A 23,322-nucleotide genomic window follows, 5' to 3' on the forward strand; every position below is an offset into this window, starting at 1 on the left:
GGGGTTGAGGGCTGATTTGGTCTCTACCAATGGTGAAGTCAAACTTACACACTTGAACAGTAGGTCATTTTTTTTTCTAAAGCTAAACCTCAAACCTAGGAGAAGTTCTTAAACCTGGATCTGGACCTGATGGTTCTCCAGGTCGTTAATCATCCATCTGCCTCAAGATTGGGCATAATTATTAGATTAAGCCAAGTATGTTTAAATGCTCAAGGAGACTGATTCCCACAACAGTCCACTTTGCACGGCCTGTCCCCCACTATACTATCAACCCCACTCTGTAGCACGTGCAGCACAGGTAAGGCCCGTTGGGCAGGGACCCTCACCGGCGCTGTAGAAGAGGTCAGGCCTCTCCAGGACGTCGCCGTCATCGCCGTACATGAAGGACTCGGCCTCGTCCATTTGCCGATTCTCCACCATCTCCAGCCACTGCGAGTTGTACCAGCGGAACTTCTCGCTCTGGATCTTCTTCCCCCACTCTTCATCATACTCCTACATGAGACAGCATTAACCAATTGCTCGCATTGGGCTGGTGACAGCCAATCACTCACGATGACCCGCGTGATGTCGACCAATCACTTTCGCCTGCCCGCTGCCCACGACATTTCACTGCATTTTCACTACTACATTCAATCATGATGACCTATGACGGCTTTTGCATATTTTTTTGCATTATATTTTGCCCCCCCCCCCCCCCATATCAGTGCCCCCAACAACTCAGGAGTGGTGAGAGACATACAGTCACTTTTCATTAATTCATGCAGCAATTGAATTCAATGCTCTCTAGCGCATCCCAGTGGCAGAAGATGAGCAATGCGATGGGGATGCAGCTGGGCACCATGCCGACCCGGAAGACCCGCCATTGCGGTTCAACCCGCAGGTCACTTTCTGCTGATGTTGATGCTTTTGGCGGAAGGGACGCGGTCGCATATCTGATCCCGGATGCCAGCTCGTTTCCAATGGTAACCACCACATGCCCCCCTGCCAATTTTCCCAGGCCGTCGCCAACGGCAACACGGTTCAAGCTGGAGCCACTGCAGCTGGTGGACGTGCACGGAGACAGGGGGGGCTCCCGGGTTCACCTCAAACGCCACGTGGCTGGATATGCAGAGTGATGGGACTCTAGCCCAGACGGGAGGGGGGGCTCCTAGTAACAGGAAGTGCCCGCTGACACGGCCCTCGGGGGCCAAACCGTGCTGCACCATCACCTCAGCAATGCCACCGCGAATTAAAAAAAATGAATTCCTCAGATGGGCTCTGTGTTGCTTGGCTGGGGAAATGTGCTCTTGTTTTCTTTCCCCGCAGCACGTGTGAGATACAGGCCTGGTGCTGCTGATTAATCACACCAACACAGAGCAGAGCACCGGGGGTCCCGGTGGGGCCCCCCGCGTGGCCAGCCATCGCAAGGCCCCCGGAATTGGCCCCCGGCACATTCTGTTAATTCGCAATGGTATTAAAGGCCATAGCAGCTCGCGGATGCAGCTGGAACGAAAATCTCACTTCATCTTGACAAATGGCCCCGAGCAGAGCCCATAAATCACCAGTATCGGCACACTGCAGGCCTCGTGTACAGATGCAGGACGCGACAGATGAGGTTTCCCGTAGAAATTCCGGCTTAAATTCTTAAAGCTCCACGCAAGCTATCAGTAACAGGATTCTGTGGGACTGTTCCCACCGCAAAGGCTACCTTCCTTGTGTGGCCCTGGGTGTAATTAGCAATATTTATTTAATAAAATTTTTTTTTTGCAAGCCGCACAGGACCACAACTTCATCAATAGAAGGAATGGGTCTGTTCCATTTCCCACAATGCACGGCGCAGTTCCGCGAGCTATAATCAGGTTGCGATGTGATCTGTTCAGGAGTAATGGAGTGCCGATGGTCTGTGCGTCGTTCTGCTGTCACTGATGAAAACCAGGCCCCCCCCCGCCCACTTTCATGTGGTTAGAACTTAATATGCTTACTAATAAATTCAATTAAACACTTCCCCACTCGAAGAAGGAAAGGCACTTCAGTAATTCAGAAGTAATTACAGATATCTTATGTCAACAAAGCAGCAACGCGAGAATGAGATTTTATCACCCACCTCGCCACATGTGAGCAGTTGAAGGAAGAGGTAGAAAGACAGATGTCATGAATGCTAGAAACACACACACTTGGACGGCAATCCCCCCCCCCCCACTCACCGCAATAATGTCCAGCGTGTTGTCGCAGACCTTCCTGATCTCGGCATTCTTGTCATGCATCAGGTCGATAAGATAGGCCGGCGCCTCTGAGGCGGAGTCAAGGAACCGCTCAGCACTGACATACCTGTCACACTCCAGTACACGGCAGAGGTGGAAATTCAGGTTCAGAAAGTACAAATCCAGACCAGAATTTTGTTTTGGCTCATCAGGCACTAAACGGGCTGATCAGTGTGGAGCTTGAGCAGTAGGGAAACGAGAAGAGAGCTCCTTGTTGAAGAGTTAAATGGCTTATCCTTTGTTTCACAAGTGCTGCACATGCGCCAACAGATTAAGGCACATTTTGTTTCGGGGCATTAACTTACGCATGCGTGGCATTAACTTACGCATGCGTGGCATTAACTTACGCATGCGTGGCATTAACTTACGCATGCGTGTCATTTTTTACTTAAGTAAGTCTCCGATCGGCGCTAATGGTCTGTATCAATCTCATAGAAAAGGAGCATAGATATCTTTGACAGTAACAAAAAAAATACTTCTGTGATCTCTAAATGCCGAGGTATACTGCAATACCGTCGCATCGGCCAAGCCTCCATTTCTTTTCTTTTTTTTTTCATTTTCACCTTTCATTTTTTTTTTGCCCGGAAAGTGCCACCAGCTGAATTTACACCTTACATCTTATCTGGTAAATTAAGGAATCGGCTGGGAAAGATACGCGTTTCCTTGATGATGACGTCTCGGGTGGCCTGGTGGAACACCATCTGGTAGAAGACGTAGACGATCTGACAAACGAACTCATCATCTTCCTGCTGGGCTGAAGGGAAAAACGACAAAAAAGCAATCAGGCATTTATAAGATCAACCACGGACGCGCTGCTCTGCCCCTGCTATGCACTGTACACTCGCAGGGAATTTTTGGCTAGGTTTTCCTTTAACCATGAAATTCTCTATAAAACCACATTGCTTGTATAATTCTGCAAAGCACTAAAATATGGTGGCCAAATCTAATTTACAATTATTTTAAATTCTTCAATAAATGAAAAACTCAGACTTGAAATACATCATACTTAAGCAGTTACTTAAGTAAACTGAATATCAAGTCAACAGAAGTCAATTTTAAATCAGATGCATATAGCTTTAAAACCGTTCATTTCAAGGCAGTTCACTTAGCTGCTGTCAGATTACATATTTTTTTAAAAATCTATAAAAATAATACAACTCTTTTCCATGAAGGAAAGTTCCTTGACATTCACAAGTGCTCTTTAAAATAATAATAATGATGATGATGATGATAGCCTTTATTTAAACTGCTGCAGTTGTAATATCTCCGTGTGGGAACGGTGGTGCGGTCAGGCAAGAATGCTTTCAAACCAGGCCGTGACGTCACAGCACAGCCCCTGGAAACACGCGGCCGTCAGGAACCGCCACTCTCTTTTATTTACAGGAACAAGCGGACTGTAATCATCGGGACGGCGATGGTGCCACGCACAAACGCGCCTGAACCGATCCGGCCAGCTGAGGGAATGAACGAGGGGACCGGGGGCTTCTCTGGAAGACTGCCGTCTTCCCCATGGACAACGATCGGACGCTGCGTCTGGGTCCACTTATACCGAAACGCCTTTTGGTGACTAAGAATTCAGGTCACACTGCCTTCCTGCCATTTTTCTGTGGTCTGGCACTGATTCTTTAAAGACGGCTTTATAAAAATAATAATAATAATAATAATACTAACCATCATCATCATCACAATGTCCCTCAATGTGTCATTTCTGCAAACCAATGACTGTTTAGGATCTACTGCAGGAATAGGTTGTCTTCATGTGTGCGGCTTGTACACTTTACTGGTTCCCAAAGTATGTCAAGACTGATTCTCCGTCTCAGTACAGGGTTCTAAGGGGAGCTTGAGCTCAGGAACGGCAGGGGAGCCATCGGACAGAAGATGGATAAACGCACCCACCCACCCCCCCTACTCAGGGTCCGATACAGGAGTTCTAAGCACGTCTTGACTGGTCTTTACCATTGAGCAGCTCGATCAAAGCCGGGATGATTCCTGACTTGGCAAACATGGCGGCACAGGAGTCATCCATGGAGATGGTGCCAATCATGATCACCACCTCTAGGATGAGGTCATCCTCTGCAGAGCCTGATGGGAGACAGCAGACAGCTCAGGGGGGGGGGGGGGGTCAACACTGTGCTGATTGTGCCTTGACATAAAGGCCCAGAGGAGCTACCTGGCTTGAGGTGGTCCTTCAGAAAGGGCACCAGGTTGTACTCTCTCAGGACCAGCTCCCAGTCCAGGTCCGGGATGGTCAGGTTGGCCAACGTGCCCAGGCACTCGATCACAAACTCCTCATCTTCATCGGCACTAATCTGGGCGGCCAGATCCCCCACATAGTCCTAGAGAACACGACCCATCAGCACAGAGTCTGCCACTTCCTGTTTGGTACACCCATGTGGAGGACACGACGGGTGTTTCTCAATACCAAGAACGCAAAGACTGCACTTGTGGTCTAGGCAAGCGCAGTCCCGCTAAGCTGCCTCCCAAGCGTGAACTTGGGTCGCGGCGAATCATGGGATTGATCTGTTAGTGAGGATGTAACCGATATATCCGTGATATTAGGGGCGGGGCAAAAATGACACCCGGGGGGGTTTTTTTAATCATCCTCTATACTTCCGTTCTTAGCATTGGAACTGGTCTTTGGCAAAGGAAGATGACGTAAAATGTGCACGTGAGAACACAAGTACGCATATTGAGTGACACCAGCCTATAATTTCCCCTTGGTGAAGTTATACTCACAATGAATAAGTCTTTGGGTGGGTCATCATGTTGGGATATATTCCTGATCATCTTCATCAGAAGAGGATCCTTCAGTTTCAAAGCCCTTTTCATCAGCATCTTCAGGCCGTTACCTTGAACCCAGAGCAGAGAGGTTTACAGAACCCCAACGACCCCTGGCTGCCCGCTGGGCGGCGGTCTGCCAGACCGGGGCTCGGTACCTTCACAGATGATCTGCGAGTTCCTCTTGTTGGCCGCGATGTTAATGCAGAAGGAAATGAGCTCGGCATCGAGGCGTTCCTCCCCATGCTCGAAAAGCATCTTCATCAGCTGTCAAGACGAAACCACCTCCATTTACACCCCACAAAGCCACGAAATCGAGAGCAAGGATACGCGCCGATTGCAGATAACTGTCCTTATAGCCCCATTTAACTACATATCTGACATCACGTTGACATTCCAGGGTCACAAAATAAAAATTTTGAACCATTCTGTTGCAGGAGGTTGCGAGCATACATGTTTGTCATCGAATCACAGTCTTTTTTGAAGAGTATCCCATCAATAAGTCATTCGCAAATAAAATTAAACGCAAACATTGTTCCTGCAGCATGAAGGTTATTGATTGTATTTAGTACATTTTGAACAGAGGGTTAAACCCTATTTGGTCTGGTTTTGTGCTAGTTCCATCCACGCTGCTGCCGTATTAATTATAAGACTCGTACGCTTATTTGGGATGGAGTAAATGACAGAGAAGGTGACAGGCAGATTGCACTCTGCACAGGAATCGAAAACGGTGCGGCGTCGTCGGCTCACAGTGAGCGCCGGGGCTGCTACCCATGGTGAGGCAGGGCAATCAGGAAAGCAGGCGGGGGGCGTGGGTCAGCCACGGCACCACCGGTGCCCTAAATACGATCCGCCGTCAACGTCGGCTGATTTAACATTAAACAGGAAGGCATTAAAAAGCAGGGTGCACTGTGAAGAGGCAGCAGTGTGCAATCAAACAAGTCCCACATTGAGTATCAGATACCGGGGGTCCCGGGCCCGAAATCACGCCGTCTAGACTCTCTGGCACCTGACTTTTCTTATTTACCAGCAGCTGGAGGCCCACCCCCAAACATCTTAGAGTGATTACGGTGGGACCTTTGTCCAGAGCAGGAATGTCTCTCTGTGACCAGTGCCTCCTGGCAGCAACCACCCGCCCCCCACCAAAGCCTGAACTGCCTGTTTCAGAGTGCGGGACTACAAGGGTGGTGATAGGGAAGGGGGGGGGGGGGCTGCAGGGGGCATCGTGAGGTGAAGACCTTTGTCAAAGGGGGGAGGCAGATAAAAACCATGAGTGGAGATGGGAGGGACAGATACAGGGGCAGACGAAGGAAGAACCGGAGACGGAAAGACCTATCCATAGGAACGCTGCCGTTCTACTGTCCCCGTGATGACATCATCTCTCAGCTGTGCATGCTCATTGGCTGAATCATTAGTGTAAACTCGGGGCATCTGAACGGCATTTTCACCTAATTAAACGGGACATGCATTTAGAGGATCTCAACAATAAAGAATGTAGTTTCCCTGAAACAAACAGAGGGACCCCCTTTGCCTGACTATTTAATTGAGGCCGAGGCAGCCAGGACGAAAACACACTGGCAAAGTGCCGGCCAGCACTGCAGCAGCGCCTCCTAATGGACAAGGAGTCCTTAGCCATCGGACGTTACTGTAACTGGCATGCGTCCACATCCACGACATCATCGCTCTGTTATTCATTTAATGAGCGGAACGTGATCCAGAGAACGGAGCGCGTCTGGTTTCAGGGATGCCTGGCACACAGTGAATTTTACAGCGCGATCTTTAGGCGTACTTGTGGAATGCAGTCGGTGTAGGCGAACATGGACTTGAAGCGGTCGTCGACGCTGATGTGGTACAGGATGCACATGGCTATCTGCTTCTGGCTCTCATTGACTGGAAGAACAAAACACATAACAAATCTGTCAGTGCGGAAGAAAAGGCTGTACGACACAAAACAAGCAATAAAAAAAAAAAACGTACTCTTTATCCTAATGTCCCTAAACTGTTCCTTGTTTAAATCTCTCTTCAAAACAAAGTTTTTCATTAACAGGAGGAGGATCTGACTTTGTGTGAGGGTTTTAGTACCGAATGCTGAATTAATGACTGTTTCAGTGTTATAAACATCCAACAGAAATGCACGTCGTAACTCAGATTTAACCAACGGCAAGGCCCGATTTGGGTACAGCTGTCCATGTGAAAAGGAACTGAGCCAGCCCGGGGCGCAACAAAATAACGGTATGCCGTAACGAGGAACAAATCTCAAAAACAAACCTCGAATAATCCTGCTAACCAATTAAAGCCGGCGGCTAGGCTCCGATACGAGGGCAAAGAGCCATCAGTTACGCAACAGCTTATTTAAAAAGACGAGATGCTGTTAACGACAACTGAGATGCTCGTGGATGTATTATCACACAGGGTTATTGGAAACAGATGCGCGAGGGAAACAGGGGGCAGGGGGGGCACATTGGTTTAATTGGGAAAACAGGAGGAAGCATAAATTTTAGTGCCATTAATGAGTTCAAACGGTGGTGTAGCGTCCTCTCCGGGCCCTGGCGGCTGCACATGTGCTTCTCGTTAGCGCCGGCGGTACATCTGACCCGCATTATTGACTCACTTCGCCGGTAGGAAAAATCGATGATTCTTTATGGCCTGAAGAGGATCCTATTAAAGTCAGAAAACACTACTGGGGCCAGCGCAAAGAAAATAAACGCTATCAGGAACCTGGGGGACCCTAAAACCCGATCGGTGACGAGGCATCTGACGCCGTTAAAAATCTCAAACAGCGACACGACGCGAGTGAAATAGCTACGACCCGGGCGGCGATAAATCAGCCGAAGCAGGCGTCGCCCAGCTCCCGCGTCCTGCGAGCTCTTCCGTTTGGTGCAAAGCCGTGATCCGTTAACGCACTTTGTCGTAAGCTTCATCGGTACAGTGCCCCCTGTCGTGCGCCGATAGCGGAAGTTCACGGTCTGACTGACCCTGAAACTGAAACGCGGGCGACCGCCGGGGCATGACCTCATCAAGCGGGCTATTTGCGCCCCGCGCCGTCGATAAGGCCGCGGCTGTGTCAAAAACGGTAATTGGAAAGCAAACAGACACATGCCGACTATCAGCTCCAGACTGGGATCGGGAGGGGGGTGGGACAGGCGCTCAATTAAGTCGTTAATGGTGGCACGTGGGAAGAAGCAGGTCAAAGAGAGCGCGAGTCACTCAGGGGGCCCCAGGAATTCGAGTGAGCGAGGAAAAAAACAACTTACGATTTAAATTGTTATTTTTAGCGTATGCGTAATATTAATGATAGCAGACATCTAAGCCCTGGAGGAGGTATTAAAGTCAAATCAATCCCGTGAATCCAAACAGAGACTAGACAACTGCCCGGGTCAGTCGCTGCATTTCTCGCAGAGGAAACGCTCTGACAAACGGCTGTCGTGACCCCGTTGGTGTCCGGAGTCTGACTCCGCTTTCAAGCGCCTACACCTGCAGGGGCATTTTATGGGACGATTCTACCCCCATTTGTACTAGCTGTGTAAATACCGCGCCGAAATTTCAACGGGAATTATCTTGCGGGATTGGATTACATGACGTCTCGTGACTTTTAACGCAGAGTCTCTGTTTACTGACCTGCTCGAATTTCAGTCGCGGTGACTTTTCATTGATGTCCTTGTAAACTTCCCTGAGGGACGTTGGGGAAAAAAAAATCCCCAGGATACTTTATTTTACGGAGCATTTTAAGTCACACATCTGCACTTTAATTACTTAAGTGTGATGGAACGAAAGGACGCGTAACACTGGAGGTCCCTCTGCCAAATGTCTGTTGTTTTGTGCAACAAAACATTCTTAACGATTTCATATCATTCTGTCGTGTATTACGACTTGCTATTCTTATCAATTTTCATGAAGGTTATTGTTTTTTCTGGACAGCGGCAACGGAGTTTCTGGAGTCAGATGTGCTCCTGATTTTTAATTTTTTTTTTTGCCAAATAACTGCTAGGAATGAAAAATGAGCAAATTGCTGATACGAGTCTGAGAGGAAACATCCACACTGTTGGTGGAACTTACTGCTGTCAGGGAAAAATGAGTCCCATGAGAATCACACTCGTAACTGAAGTCTTCAAAGATGATACAAACCATCATTCCACTTACTCCCCCTAATACATAATTTAAAATATCTACGTAAAAGTAAGCAACCATATATTCTAGCAAGAAAAATACCAGGTTCTTGTTTTCATACCTGATGTACAATGTGTTACACCGCTCCTTCATTCCCCCTCCCCCGAGCCCCCAAATCCATCGCACCCTCATAACTTTCAGGATAAAGGATTCTGACGGGGGCTGATATCCCGATTTTCCCAGCCACGCAGCAAAGAAAACACATTAGGAATCAGCGTCGCCCCACAGGCTGAAAAGCGGCCTAAATGCTTGAGCTCCACCATTTCCCCGTTACACACATTTCACTTTTTGTTTTCCCATCTTCACATGCAAGCCGGCTCACATTTCTGGCCAAGACTGTCACCGAGGAAAAACAGCACGGAGGAAAATACCAACATTCATAACAAGAACATTTGCTCCATTAATATTTAAGCTAAAACAACAATAGCTTGGCACGTCGAATGCCATATTTGATCAGGACCGGTCTTATGAGACTGAAGCACACAGAGGTTTCCCTTGGATCAGATCAATCCAGTAAATTCAGCATCTGGATGCTTACACATCTCGCAGCTTGGAATATGACTCAGGTACAGTGCTGAGTATTGGATCCAGAAAACCCCTCAGTCCATTTCCTGAACCACTAAGTATCTATGATCCAGCTGATTTTATGGAGCGATCCGCGCCAAAATGCCTTAGGGAGACCATGTGCTCCTTGGCTATTCCTCATGGACTGCATCCCACATGGTGCTTGGGGAGGGCTCTCATGGGACAGGACCTACCTAGCAGGTCGGTGAGCTTGGGAAGGAGGCCAACTTGGACCATCTTGCTGCGCAGGCCGGTGTCGAAGGACAGATTGAGCAGCAGCCGCAGGGTGACGTTCAGCAGGTCCTCCTGATCGCAGGGGACCAGCCTGGACAGCTTCTCCACCGTGTCGATCTCAGCCTGCCCGTGACAGGGAACTCACATCAACCAGGTATGGCCTGCATTTTTCACAGGATAAGGTCAACCTTCATGATCCAAGTGCAGGTGTGACGTCCCTCAACACAGCATTCAAAATCAACACAGGGCAGTATGTGCATCCGAGCGTACATCTTCTACGTCTTAGTAGGCTATTAGCAATTACATCCCAAAACAACAACAAATTTCTTCATTCCTAAACAAATGACAAACACAGTGCTGCAGTGAGCAAAGAATATAATGTTACAACGCCTATTAAGTCATAATTTTCTGTAACTGCAACCAGTGTCAAATGAAAATATATTACTCTTAACATCCATTACTGTTACTGGCTGACCACTTGAAAGAACAGATGGTATAATAACTAAGCCAATTTATCATATTGTTTCAGGATTTCCAAAAGATATACTTTATATGAGCTCAATTCTTTCGATGAAAAGCAACCTCTGTGGACCAAATAGTCGATAGATCTTCAGAGAGCGACATCTCGAAAGTGCCGGGCTGTGTAAGGACACAGGGGGAGACCTTCAGCACAGTAAGCCTTTAGTCGGAGTTAGAAACATGCTGAAAGGTAGTGAGAATGTGCAGAGGGTCACGGTAGGTCCTCAAGGCCTCAGGGGCTCAGCCGCAAAGAACGTACTCGTGTTCTTTCTATCTTGCCTCCCAAGAACGAACTTGGGATGTAATGAGTTATGGAACGATTCTCGTTAGCAAGGATTCAACTGAGGCATGCTTGATATTTGCGGCTGGGGATGAATGGCACCCAGGGATTTTTTCTTCTGTTCTTGAGTATTGGAACCACCAAATGAGTATGTGAGAACACAAGAACGATCAAGTATGCATATTGGAAAAACGCCCCCGATCTCTCCAAGGTTCACCATACCGGATTCTCTCTCTCTGTGACGTTATGTGGATCATAACACAATGAAGGTTTTGGGAAACACAGCCCTTGACTAGAACTGTTGGGATGTAAGGATTTCTGAACTTATTTGGATTCCGCTGGGGCTTCAGTCCCGAATGCCCCAGACTCATGGCGCATCTTGCCGCGCCAAACGTGCCAGATAAACAGCTTGAGCTCGGCCCGAGTCTCTCCATCCAGACGTGCAGCAGGGCCATAGGCAACAAGCCTATGCACAGCCATGCTTCCAGGAACTCGACAACGGAGGTGCCGGAATGTTATTGCTGGCAAGTGATTTCCCTTTCGGTCACAAAAACGACGGCAGGGCGTTCAGAAGAGAGATTGACAGTAATTCCCAGTGGCACTGCGGAATTCTGGAGCGGTTCAGAAGCGATTAAAACAACGTAAGTGGGGTGAGCGTAGCTCAGGAGCGGCCAGAAAGGTGATGAGCGCACATGGTTCTCCTGGAAATGACAGAGATATACGGCACTAGAGGGCTTTACCATGTCGTTTTTATTCTCCAGGTAGATGCTGAGCTTCTTGAGGAAGGAGACCACCAGGACCAGCAGATCCGTGTTCTCCCTATCCAGGGTCTTCACCAGCATGTGGACAATGTTCTTGTTCCTCATCTTCAGCTCCGTCCGCGGGTCCTCCGACAGGTTAAGCAGCAGGTACAGAGCCACTGCAAGTACAGAAAGGTAGAGAACAATGAAGACCCAAAACACCTAAGCCAGAGAACCCGACTTCAGGGATGTGCTTCAGCTTTCAGTGGATTTTACCACGGTTCTTACTAAGCGCAAGGTTCCCAACAACTAAATCAACCACAATCACCTTGTTCTCTCACCAGTATGACGACACACCTCACTATACTACCCCCACCCCCAAGAATGCATGACCTTCATTCTTACAGACACATGAACCTAATCAGGGATACATCAGTGACGTATTTCTCCAATTAGTAAACAAATTCACTCACACCATAAGTCCAGCTGCACGTGGCTGCATGTAATCTGCAGTACGAGCCCTAAGAGGCCATGGAAATGTCGTCAGTGTCAACTACACAAATGCAAAGTAAAAATGTAAATAAAAGCACCTCGTAACAGCTGCTCCTGTTTCACCAGCAGCCCTTGATACTTCTTAAAAGCCTTCTCATGTTCCTTCTTGAGGGTGTGGTTGTCAGGATCATCGTCACGTAACAAGTGTTAAGTTGTACTTCAATTTAATGCATTCAGATTAACATTGTCTATGGTTTACAGAGCATTTTTGGGTTTAAAGACAAAGTTTTTATTATTATGCCAGATTACAGAGTGGTCTTGACACTGACCACAATTCATAGCTGCATGGATTTTCTTCGTGGATGTCGATTGGCCACACTGTGTCACATGACACTTCCTCCAGGGCAGCCCAAAGGATATAAGCCTTCTTCTTCCGCTGAAGCTCATCCTGCCACAGGTCATATCGCTTTAACTCGTGCTCGACGATATTCATGCAGAGGGCTCCGATCTTGTAGTGGGTGATTATGCCGTGGAACTGGGAGAAGCTGGAAAAACAAAAACGACAAAAAGTTCAAGAGTCACCCCAATCAACCCCATTTATGGATGTAATTTAACCATTCAGACTGAATTCCTCCCAAATATGGAAATCTGGACCTACGACTCTAATACTCTTCTGCTTATGTAATATAAACCCAGCACTGCAGTCAAGGAGACCAGCGTTTGGTTTGTGAACTTTCGGCTGTTGTGAAGGTACAAATCCAAGAACCGGTCCAGCTGGACACTCTCGCACGCTTGACGTGATCCTCAAGCTTTGTAGTTGGGTGTAGTTGGGAACCAGGTTCAGATCCAGACGAAATTTTCCCTGCTTCAACTTTTAACAACCGGCAAGCTGAATCGAAATATTATGCGGCCTGAATTCCTTAATATCTATATGGGTTACAGAGCGCATTGGCTTATCGGGAGAGGAAATGAAGACGAAACAGCATGATTAAAGCATCAATTAAAAAGAAGAAGTCATATATGTGACAGAAAAGGGAATGTAATGCATTATAAATTCATACTAAATTTCTATTAAGCAGGATTTTTAATCAAGTCAGGCAGCAAACACTATTCAAGTGGCATACGACTCACAAAATTAAATAACACTAAGGACAGCTCATGCTTCAACGTAATGCACACAGAGCTGCTAACAGCCTGTAGCAAGACTTTGAAACAAGTTTGTGCACATCGAAACGTAATTTTTGTTTTGTTAATTCAAGGAGGTCATTGATTAATTGTACGAGTCACTTTTAACAAGCAATTACAACCTCTACCTTGAAAAGCAGAAGAAGATGTAGATGATGGTGGTGGCCAGATCCACGCTTTGCTTCCAATCTTCTCGAAGGACACGAGCCAGGGCACCAAGAGCCGTTTCTGACAAACAACAGACATAGAAATGCAATGGAGAGTAGAACCCCAGCCTCTGTGTGGACCTGAGGCCCTGGGGAGCTTTACGGTCATCACATGTAGATCTGCTCTTACGCAACTGTTAAATGTGCCACAGATGTATTAATGTGAACGGAACAAAAAGAGTGCATTACATTCTGTCTTACAATTAATCAAATTCGCATTAGAGAAAATAATTCTTTTGTCACTTCAGATATTGAAACCACCACAAGAGGTGTTCCCGACCCGAAGTTTGACAAACTGAGGAATGGCCAAGGAGCACACGGACCCCCTAAGGCAGTTTGTTCCCGAAGTTTAATTCTATCAGTCAGCTAGAGAGAACCTATTTACATGTCCTCCTGAGGTCGGGCAGTTCGTCTTTGTCCCCTGTAGAGGACATTATGTTTTTGCTCATATCTCTCATACTGCACATGCCACTCTGCAAATTCCTACCGCTTCTTAAAGAGGACAGTTAGAGCTTTAAGATGATGTTACATGTTTGCAGATGTGACCGTGCCAACTTCCTCTTCCTATCGAATCAAAATTTTAAAATTAATATAATTTTTTTTTCTCCCCTGGAAGAGGCTACCTGCAGTACAACAAAACACAAGGGTGCCTACCATTGTGAAGCAGCTCTTTAAGATTGTCAGGATTGCGAGCCAGCTGGAGAATTAGCGTGGAGCCCCTCACTTTCTCAGGCACATCCTCGTACAGCAGCTCCACATAGTCATCGATATTGTTGATGTTGGCTTCTTCGTCAATCTGAAACCACCAGGCCCCCGGCTGAGTAACGCCTCACACCTTCCTAAGAGTATACCTTCTTTAAAGTCCACATGCATTTCTTACCTCCATTCCCTCAAAAGGGGTGAGATCTCTAGGCTTAACTGACCTCTTCTCCCTTTTCTCTGCAGGAGGAGAACAAATGCACAAAGATTCGGCACACTGCCTTAAAATCGGTTCCGGGATTCTTTGAGATTACATGCAGTCGCTTAGCTGTTGCATTCACCTGAGGTGACATGCAAGAATTAACTGCAAAAGCAGGGCCCACAGTGGTACCTAAACCAGCAAAGTTCATATTAACAGCCCATGTCCTTGACCGCCACTGCGCCTGCTGGTCATAACAAATATGACATCTTGTATTCCGCATACAGACACCCTCTGGGTTACGTTGGTCCATATTATATTTAATTTTTACGATGGGTATGATTATTCCATTAATGAACAATGAGATGTTCAACACTTTATTATAAAATGGGCGCTGTATTCATGATTTTGCCCAACAGTAGGCTAATGTAAGTGTTCTAAGCATGTTTAAGGTAGGCTAGGCTATATTGTTTAGGTTAGGTTAGGTCTACTGTATTAAAATGCATTTTTGCCTTACGATATGTTTATCGGAACATAAGCCCATCGTAACCAGGGGAGCGTCTGTAATTAATATATGCAGTCACGCTAAAAATGATGACTTTGCCTGATACTACAAGCTTGGTTGTGCCATTATGCTACAATGACAGGAATATGGTGGTGCAGGGTCACATGCTGAGCTAATTCAGCAGGTATTCCTCCAACGCACAGCACCAGCCAGGACATACCCTTCCCGTTAGACTTCCTGCGATTCTGCAGGTAAAACAGCAGCTGCTCCACCTCAGGCAGCTTGGAGGGGTGTATGAGTGTGCATTCCTCCACCACCTTACGGGCCAGGGAGGCGATGTCCGTATTGGAGTTCAGGCTCTTGAGCCGAATTCTGCACAGGCAAAAAGGTTAACATTTTATTAATTTATCTGATGCTTTTATCCTACAACTTACGACTGAGAGAAGGGTTAGAATTCATGTGTGCTCCCTGGGATGTGAACCTACAACAATCTTTTTAAAAAGCTTATTCTTAACATACGAAAAGGTGATACAACATACAAGAGCTGATTGTCTTACATTTTCTGGCACTCCTTCCGTTCTCCATGCATACGGTCTCCCATTTCTCCCAAAATGTTTGCTTCGACTTCATACTGCACGACAAGAGCTTTTTCTGTGGGATGGACATCTATGCTCTTTGCCTTGACTTTCCTAGACAGACAAGCAGTTACGTCAAGGCATGACTAGTCCATTAAGGCACGAATCACAGCATACACTGTACATGTTTTCAAATGTTACTGTTCAAAACACCTTACATTTTCGTATTATTATGAAAAGAAATTATATTCATCTAATTATACTAGCCGAAATTATGAATGAATCTTATTACGTAACAGTTCAAAGGTATTAGCAGATTATGGTGGCTAAAATTAGCTGGCCTCTAGCCAATTCTATACTACTGAATGGTGAGCTAATCTTCTAGCTAACGTAATATAATCACAAGACGGTAAAAATGTAAACGGACATTTTTCAACGCAAAAGAACAGATATCTATTGGTTAGCTACTGTTAAAAGTAAAATAAAGCAGACAGCTAACGCTTAATCACGGTATGTTAATACTGGTCTCCACCCAGAAAATGACAGACCCCAGCGGATGGACCTTTTTACAATGACCTTTTAATGGTAAATTAAAATCCAAGCGGCAGAAAAATCACGCATCGCACTGCAGACGACACGAGCATAACGATAAAAGACAAAAACCGGTATTTTTATAGTTTATTAATAGCCAGAAGATACCAAATGCTGCCCGGTTACTGTCTGATGCCGCTAGCTAGCCACATTAGCACAATAACACAGCTACCTTTGCAAATACCGCGCATCCTCCGACTGCATGGCGTCTTGAGCTAAGAGGACCGCTGGCTAACCGAGGATTTTCGTACGTCGCTTTATTTACAGTATATGTTATTTGTGGAGAATAACGCTTTTCACATCATCTCATGGATGCATTTGCTGTAGCGCTGTCATGCCAGCACACAGCGGAGGGTCACTAACAGCGGTGCGCTGAGGAGAGATGCTCCAGCGCCACTTAGAGGCCAGGAGGAAACTGCGTCAATGTTATTAAAAAGAAAACGGCTGACAATCCATCCATCCTTCCAATTCCTTATCCTGGGCCGGGTCACCGTCTTTCCATCCATTTTCTGTACCCACTTGTTCCATGCTATGTCACGGCGGTCCGGAGCCTGGAATAATCAGGTTCGAATGATGGATAATCATATTCCATATAATATTTAATTATCAATTGTTCCATGCTTTTGTTTACTGAGCAGTGGAATGGAAATAGCAACTGTCCAGATAAGCTTTTTTTTTTGTTAATTCTACAGGCTGCCAAAACGTAATATAATGGTTTCATGAGAGTTCAAGGCCGCAGCCATTAAGTCAGAGGGACCAAATGCATAATTATATTATATATGGGGGGGTTAAAGAGTTCAGGGTTAAAGAAGAAAATAACTGCCCGTTAGCGACCTTAAATACTAATGATTTTTATGTTTATTGATTTGTTTAGTGGGCAGACAGTTCCAAAGTTGGCATTTCAAAAGGGTTGTCAACAAAACTACACGAATTACCATGAAACTAAGAATCTTAACTGATCTTTGCCGTAACGTATGTTGAATTCTGGCCATACTTCTGCTGTGCACATTAAAATGTCCTGCTGACCCGTGTCACAGCCGTGCTACAAAAAAGATCGGCCGTATCTGTTCAGAAGCATTTCTCAATGGCGGAGCTCAGCGCACATTGCTGAAGCAAATGACCTTCAGATGAGAGTTTTGATAGATATGCATTTGTTACCAGTTTAACCAACAATGTTCAGCTTTATGCCACCTAGGCTCTTGTTCAGATGTGTCAGAAGTCTTCTGCATAAATGCGTGATGTTGTTTCCTCAAGTACTCAAACCCGGAGTTCCGTTGGAAGTCGGGATGAAATGCAAATCAACTTTTCTCATGTCACTAACCAAAGGACAGTTTACAAATTGCATAATGACCAATGAATATAAAAGAAGAAAAATCTAGATCCGTTCAAGGTTCCAGAGTGAATGGACTAAACTAAAAGGTTATTTCAAAACATGCACTTATTTTAAGACTATTATTAATTATGCTGTATTACACCGAAAAGCTCAGCACCCTAATGTCCATACCAGAAACCCAATGTTTGCAAGGCAGGATCACTTGCTATATTTTTGTTTACAGAGATGTGTCACACTTTGAGAGAAACGTCGATCTGGAGCCCTGTGGAGGAGTCATCGTGGGGACTTCACAGCGAGCTTCCTGGCCTGTCATTTGTCTGGGGAAACCCGCTGTTCAGGTCAAAGAATGGGGGTGGGGGGGGGCAATAATGTTTCTACAATAAATGAGGAACTGGGGACTATCCACCAAAAAGTAATATTCACATAAGTCAAGCCCTTGTGTGGCCATATGTTTTATGTAAGTATATCATCACTGTGTCTTTAAGTGGTTCTAGAACCATCCTATGATTTTTTTTAAGTCAATGATTTTGCAGTATTTTTGCTGAATTAAGCAAACATCCCAAAACTTTCTGTGAGTACTGTATGTGAAGCCTGAGATACTTTGGGGGGGGGGGGGGGGCGTCCTCTCTGAAAATTTTAGCCATTGGCTGATTGCAGGAAGACTGGAACTGCAGCAGGAGTGGATATATTTTTGCAAAGGACACTATAGTACAGATCAGTCTGCTTTGCTCGCGTGTTTCTCAGAAGTATATGAGGTAGTGTGTTAAGACTCTGTGGCCAGGAGGTCACTAGTTTAATTCCCGTGGTCAGCTTAGAGGTTTCACCACTGGGCTGTTGGGCAAGGCCAATTAACTCCAATTGTTCCAGCGACTGGCTGACTCTACTTTCTCAACTGCATGTCGCTTTGGTAATAGCATCTGCTACATAAATAACTGGGCATGCTTAGAAACTTTCACCCCCCGAGTTTGCAAACTACAGTCCACAGCTGGCACTGAATTGCAGCAGAGATTGTAAAGAGAATGTCGCATTTCATGTATTCATTTAGTAAAATCGCATGAAGCCTTGCAATTGCAGCAACGGATTACTTTCATCATTACATTTGGAGTTTCATTGTAAATGGCAGCGCTATGGCTAATCACCCTCTGAGCCATCCTGTCTCATGCTCTTTTCAAGTCCTGTGCCCTTAAAGTAACAGTCAGCATGAATTGGGCACATGTGGACACGCACTCGCTGTATCTTTGGTTTGCCAGACCAATTTACTCCCGATTCTGAACGCAAGATCAGCCCTTTGGCCTTGTGGCAGAGCTGTAGGAAATCTTACTGTCACACTCAGTATAATATGTCACTCTACATTTCCATTTAGAAAGACTGTAGCTTTTGCAAGTTTTTTTTTCAAAATCACACGACGTCGGGGGGGGGGTGGCAGGAGCGGTCGTCCAATGAAATTCTGCTAATTTTCTTAGGACAGAAATAGACAACTCAGTGTTTAAACCCAAGCATTCTGAGGGAAAGAGCTAATTGTAAACTAGGTGCCTTTGTTGTCGCTAAGACAATTAGAGCGTGTTTTGATGCGCTCACCGTGAAAGTTTGTTATCGTTCACCTTTTGTGGTACTAAGGTTAGGCTGATAAGCGGCCTGGATGGTGTATGATTCAGGCTGTAAGTGCTGGTCGGCGACCGCTGTTTGCTAAATGACTGAGAGAGTTTGTGATCCGTTCTGACCTTCTTCCATGGTTGGCTAATTGGAGTTACTGAATTGCCCATAGGAGTGAATGGTGTGTGAGTGTGCCCTGCGATGGGCTGACCCCCCGTCCTGAGTTGTTCCCTGCATCGTGCCCATAGCTTCTAGGATAGGCTCCAGATCCCCCACGACCCAGAAGGATAAGTGGTTTGGAAAATGGATGGATGTGAAATCCCTTCTTTTCTACACTCATCTTTATATTTTTGAAAACTTGTCATGTTCATTTTTTTTAAAAAGTCCATAAGGTGCCAACCCACATACACCAGTATTAATCTGGCGAATCAAATTCATCTTACTGTGTTTTTGGACTGTGGGCAGAAGCTGGAGTACCTGAAGGAAACCTCCACGGCAGCTAGGGGAGAACATGCAAACTTCACACTCACAGAACTCTGGTGGAGCCTGGAACCCCAGTCCCAGGGGTGAGAGAACAGTGCAAACCACTGTCACCAAGCCACCCCCTAAAAAAAAGTTCATGACTGAGGATTATTTTCTAAAGAAAGCTTTGAAACACACTTCTGATTACACATAATTTAAAATGAGTCTTACTGTTTCCTTAAACTACAATTATCTCACAGTAGCTCTGCCTTGAAAACCATGTTGCTAAAAATTGTTCTTTTTAATGTTAGGCCGACAATGCGACTATTTACTGTAGTCGTACTATTCGAAAACAACACCCAGTAGTAAATGGGCCCACAAAGAAGACATGAACTGTGCGGTGTAGAGGATCGGGGATTTCCGATTGCAACATTTACCTTCTGTTCCCATACATTTCCCAAAGTGATTGCGATGCACTGACCAAACGGAGCCACGCAGCAGCCGAAGGCTCCCATTACAACCCTACACGCCCTGAGGCAGTAATATACACGGCGAGCATCAGAGAGGCTCGTTTGAAACCCTGCGTAATTTATGAACAAGGCTGTGAAATATGACTTTAATAACCGTTACAAATGGCCGCGCCGCTGACCGTTGGGGAATCGCTGTGGTTTGCTGTAGCTTATGAAAAGTCGAACCACCTTGGCACAATCGCTAATATTAAGAGATGTTTCAGTAGCTGTGGCCAGCCTGTTATTTGTATTGCGAGCTAAACAGCCGATTGAATTACGAGACTGTCGTTCGTCTTAATAGTGTCGGAGATGTTTTCGTGTAGGAATCCCGAGTGACTCCCTGGTAGATCCACGTGGTTCTGAGACACAGATGACATTAGAATATGGATTCTTGCTATGTGTATTCTGTCTACACCTTAGTGTAATATTTTTCCATTTCCAGAGGCAGTTCATATGAGATACAGAGCTGTGTTTTTCAACCACCGGAAGGTGTGCTGGGGGGGAAGATTACGAAACACTGATTTAAAACACTAAACAAATTCTACAAAGTAAACGTCAATATACAAATCAACTCCAAGAATTTTATTTAAAATACAGACATAAGATTAAAGTAGCATGTGTTGTTATATTTCAAAATTCAGTATATTTCCTGGCCAGAATTTCATTTGCTAATATGCGTACGTACAACATATACAAGTAGGCAAGAGGAACACAGTTTTTCTCCTAACATGTGTAAGGATGGCTGTCCTGGAAAGAGTTAATACATGTTGTTCATTGTCACATGACGAGGGGAGTACAGACAAAACCTGATCCCTTAGAATGCACATCTTGTCTGCAGATGTGGCGATACCGCAGACACTTCAAAGTGACTCCCTAAGACCAGCTCAGTATTCTGATGCCAACTGTAAACGTCTTGGACGCGCAGAGTGGAAAATATTAAACATTTCAAACAGCTAAAGAACTGACTCAAAAAAAGAGAGAAGAAAACATTTATTGCAAATCCTTTGCGATTTAGGGAAAATTGCAAGAAAAAAAACATATTTTAAAAGTTCTTTCTTTGTACGCTTGCAAAAACATCCTTAAGAACAGTTGGGACTCGCATCTGAAAGTGAGTCCCACTGTGCTACAGTAAATGGGCCCATTTAGAGAGTGATTTAGACAATTTGTGCTTTCAGAGATGTTCCAGTAACCCAGGGAGAATTCCCATCCCAGGATGTTTAGTTTGATGTCTGACGAGGGAATCCGTCAAACAGAAAAACAAAACCATACGCAGGGCAGAGTTGCTGCTTTTATTTGCATTCACCGAACATTTTCTTGCAGAAGATAAAGGCTCCGCATTCCGTTCCCAGTAAGGCTACCTGACAGCTAAGTTGGCGTCGTCTCTTTTAATGTGATATTCGCAGCTACTTCAGACTACCATGAAGACAAAAAATAAAAAAATGAAAATCCCACAACGCAAACCAGTGCAAGGGAACACGAGTTAAACCAAATGTTTAATAGTCTAACCAGTATTGTTTTAGGACATTTTAATGATTATTCAACATTATTTTGCTAATATACAAACATCAATTCATTATTGACATATTATAGACAGTATTTAACTATTACGGAAATTTAAGAGCCTGCTGGATCTCAATGTTTCACCTTCGTGCGGTTCTTCAAGTGCAGGCTACCTTATGCGTGGTCTAAATAGGCTGAAAAATGCCCCCCCCCCCCCCCATCATTGGAAGATACCTTGGATCTCATGTTATTGCGTAGCAAAGCGATTTGGAAAAGCAAAGAAATTTTACGCTGCAGCACTTTCCTCGCTGGACTCAATTCTCATGGTTAACGACGGAAAAAGGTGCCATTTGGAAAGTGGCAGCGATTATAACCCCCGTGGCGGACAGAAAGTCCATCCCTAGGTCCTAATTAGAGTGTAAACGAGGCATAACCAAACAAACCAAGGCAGCACTTAAGCCCCGCCAAAGGGTAATGTCTATCTACATGTGTAAGTATTTGGACATGTGGGAGAAATTGTGGTCGCAGAGAAAACCTTTGGAAAACCAAGAAAACAAACAAACAAATATGGTGGATTTCTTAAGAAAGAAAAGGTTTGTCAGCACTTTGAATGAATGAGAAAAATAATGGGGAGACATAAATGATAAAAAGGCTGAATTATAGGCCTGCTAATTAACTTGAGAACTTTTCTCCATTGTAACTGAGAATTCTGTAGATGCTCTGCGTGTTTCTTATTAAGATATATCCACAGCTGTAACTTTCTACCTTACAATGTACATGTGAAATGTGACTGTTTGCATGACATTAAGTGGCACTCGGCTAAAATACTGAGTAGTGATCGACGTGTTTAACAGGTATAGCGGGCTGTGCGTTGTCTGGATTATTGTCTTTACTGGGCTGCATTAGTACACAATCGAGCTGTGAATTAGCGTTGCGTATAAAGAAAAATAGTTCAGCTACAGCTGCTGATCAGGTTATTGCGTCCTTTCGCGCGCTGTGACCGGGAACCTGAGTGACAGCTTCACCCCCCCCCCCCCATGCAAACAGAGCATAGGGCTATATCACAGCTGTAAGTGGAGCAGTCAGGCCGGATTAACATAAAGGAGAAACAAGTCATACAGTTAAGGTTCTGTGTGATTTTTATGAAAAGGGAAAAGAGAGAAAAGAAAGGGATTCTCTGGTTTTTGGTGGACCTGGCCACCAAGGGGGCTTTTGGTTAGAAGCTTAAACGTCATCGCCGAAGGGATCCGAAAACGTCTGACTCGTCATTAATTTAGTCTGCCTTGAAAATAAAGCTTCTCGGAAATCTGGCTCCGGGGCTTGGTTGGATACCACCAGATGACAGAAAGGCTATGTGTTAGTAAGAAAAGACATTTTGCATTTTTTTTTCCTTTTTACAACCAACTCGATTAACTGCACTGGATCGCTTCTGGCTGAAGCAACAGGTGATTCACTGTCTGGCCACCCACTGCTGTGCAGTGCCGGTTCAACGTACATCGGTGTTTGCAAAAAACACATCACCCCGTACACATCAGTGCGATGAATAATAGCCCTCTGTTTGGTCCTGTCAGACGCACAAGTGCAACTGATATTTTCAAAATATTAGCCAACCGCTCGAGGTTTCATGCGGTGAGGTGTGCATTACTGTCCAAAGAAAGGGTGTAATATACCAAAGTGAGACAATAAGACACAGTACTCGTGGCCCGATAATTTCCCGTGGCATAGCTTGTCGTGGACGGGGAGGTGTATTACCTCTCGCAAAACGAGAGGGGATGCATGTCAAAAGTGAAATGTGATTTTTTTTTTCTAAGTGTCCCGCGAGTTGTCGTTTACGGAAGCTATATAAGTTACTCTCTTGCCTTTAGAAACGTTTCAAACTTGTTCCTTTATTTCACGGTGACTTCTGATCCACAAAACGCGAAAATCCATGGGTGCCTTGGGCCAATTAGCA

The 23,322-nt window shown here is 45.4% G+C and overlaps 1 protein-coding gene across 1 annotated transcript in view; it reads right to left on the minus strand.

Annotated features, from left to right (window-relative positions):
- Window positions 1-16,349, minus strand: part of LOC125716309 (kinesin-associated protein 3-like) — a 21,985-nt gene extending 5,636 nt beyond the window's left edge. The window contains exons 1-18 of the mRNA XM_048988441.1: window positions 16,147-16,349; window positions 15,366-15,497; window positions 15,029-15,180; window positions 14,286-14,344; window positions 14,060-14,201; window positions 13,328-13,427; window positions 12,435-12,559; window positions 12,113-12,211; window positions 11,523-11,701; window positions 9,944-10,106; window positions 6,808-6,908; window positions 5,177-5,285; window positions 4,977-5,089; window positions 4,411-4,576; window positions 4,197-4,322; window positions 2,896-2,994; window positions 2,184-2,269; window positions 327-492 (exon numbers count right to left, since the gene is read on the minus strand). Coding sequence (XP_048844398.1) covers window positions 327-492; window positions 2,184-2,269; window positions 2,896-2,994; window positions 4,197-4,322; window positions 4,411-4,576; window positions 4,977-5,089; window positions 5,177-5,285; window positions 6,808-6,908; window positions 9,944-10,106; window positions 11,523-11,701; window positions 12,113-12,211; window positions 12,435-12,559; window positions 13,328-13,427; window positions 14,060-14,201; window positions 14,286-14,344; window positions 15,029-15,180; window positions 15,366-15,497; window positions 16,147-16,178 — 2,149 coding nt within the window. The 5' untranslated portion in view covers window positions 16,179-16,349. The remainder of the gene's footprint in view (window positions 1-326; window positions 493-2,183; window positions 2,270-2,895; window positions 2,995-4,196; window positions 4,323-4,410; window positions 4,577-4,976; window positions 5,090-5,176; window positions 5,286-6,807; window positions 6,909-9,943; window positions 10,107-11,522; window positions 11,702-12,112; window positions 12,212-12,434; window positions 12,560-13,327; window positions 13,428-14,059; window positions 14,202-14,285; window positions 14,345-15,028; window positions 15,181-15,365; window positions 15,498-16,146) is intronic.
- Between the last annotated feature and the right edge of the window lie 6,973 nt (window positions 16,350-23,322).

The sequence above is a fragment of the Brienomyrus brachyistius genome, chromosome 21, assembly GCF_023856365.1.
Source record: "Brienomyrus brachyistius isolate T26 chromosome 21, BBRACH_0.4, whole genome shotgun sequence".
Taxonomy (NCBI): Eukaryota; Metazoa; Chordata; class Actinopteri; order Osteoglossiformes; family Mormyridae; genus Brienomyrus; species Brienomyrus brachyistius.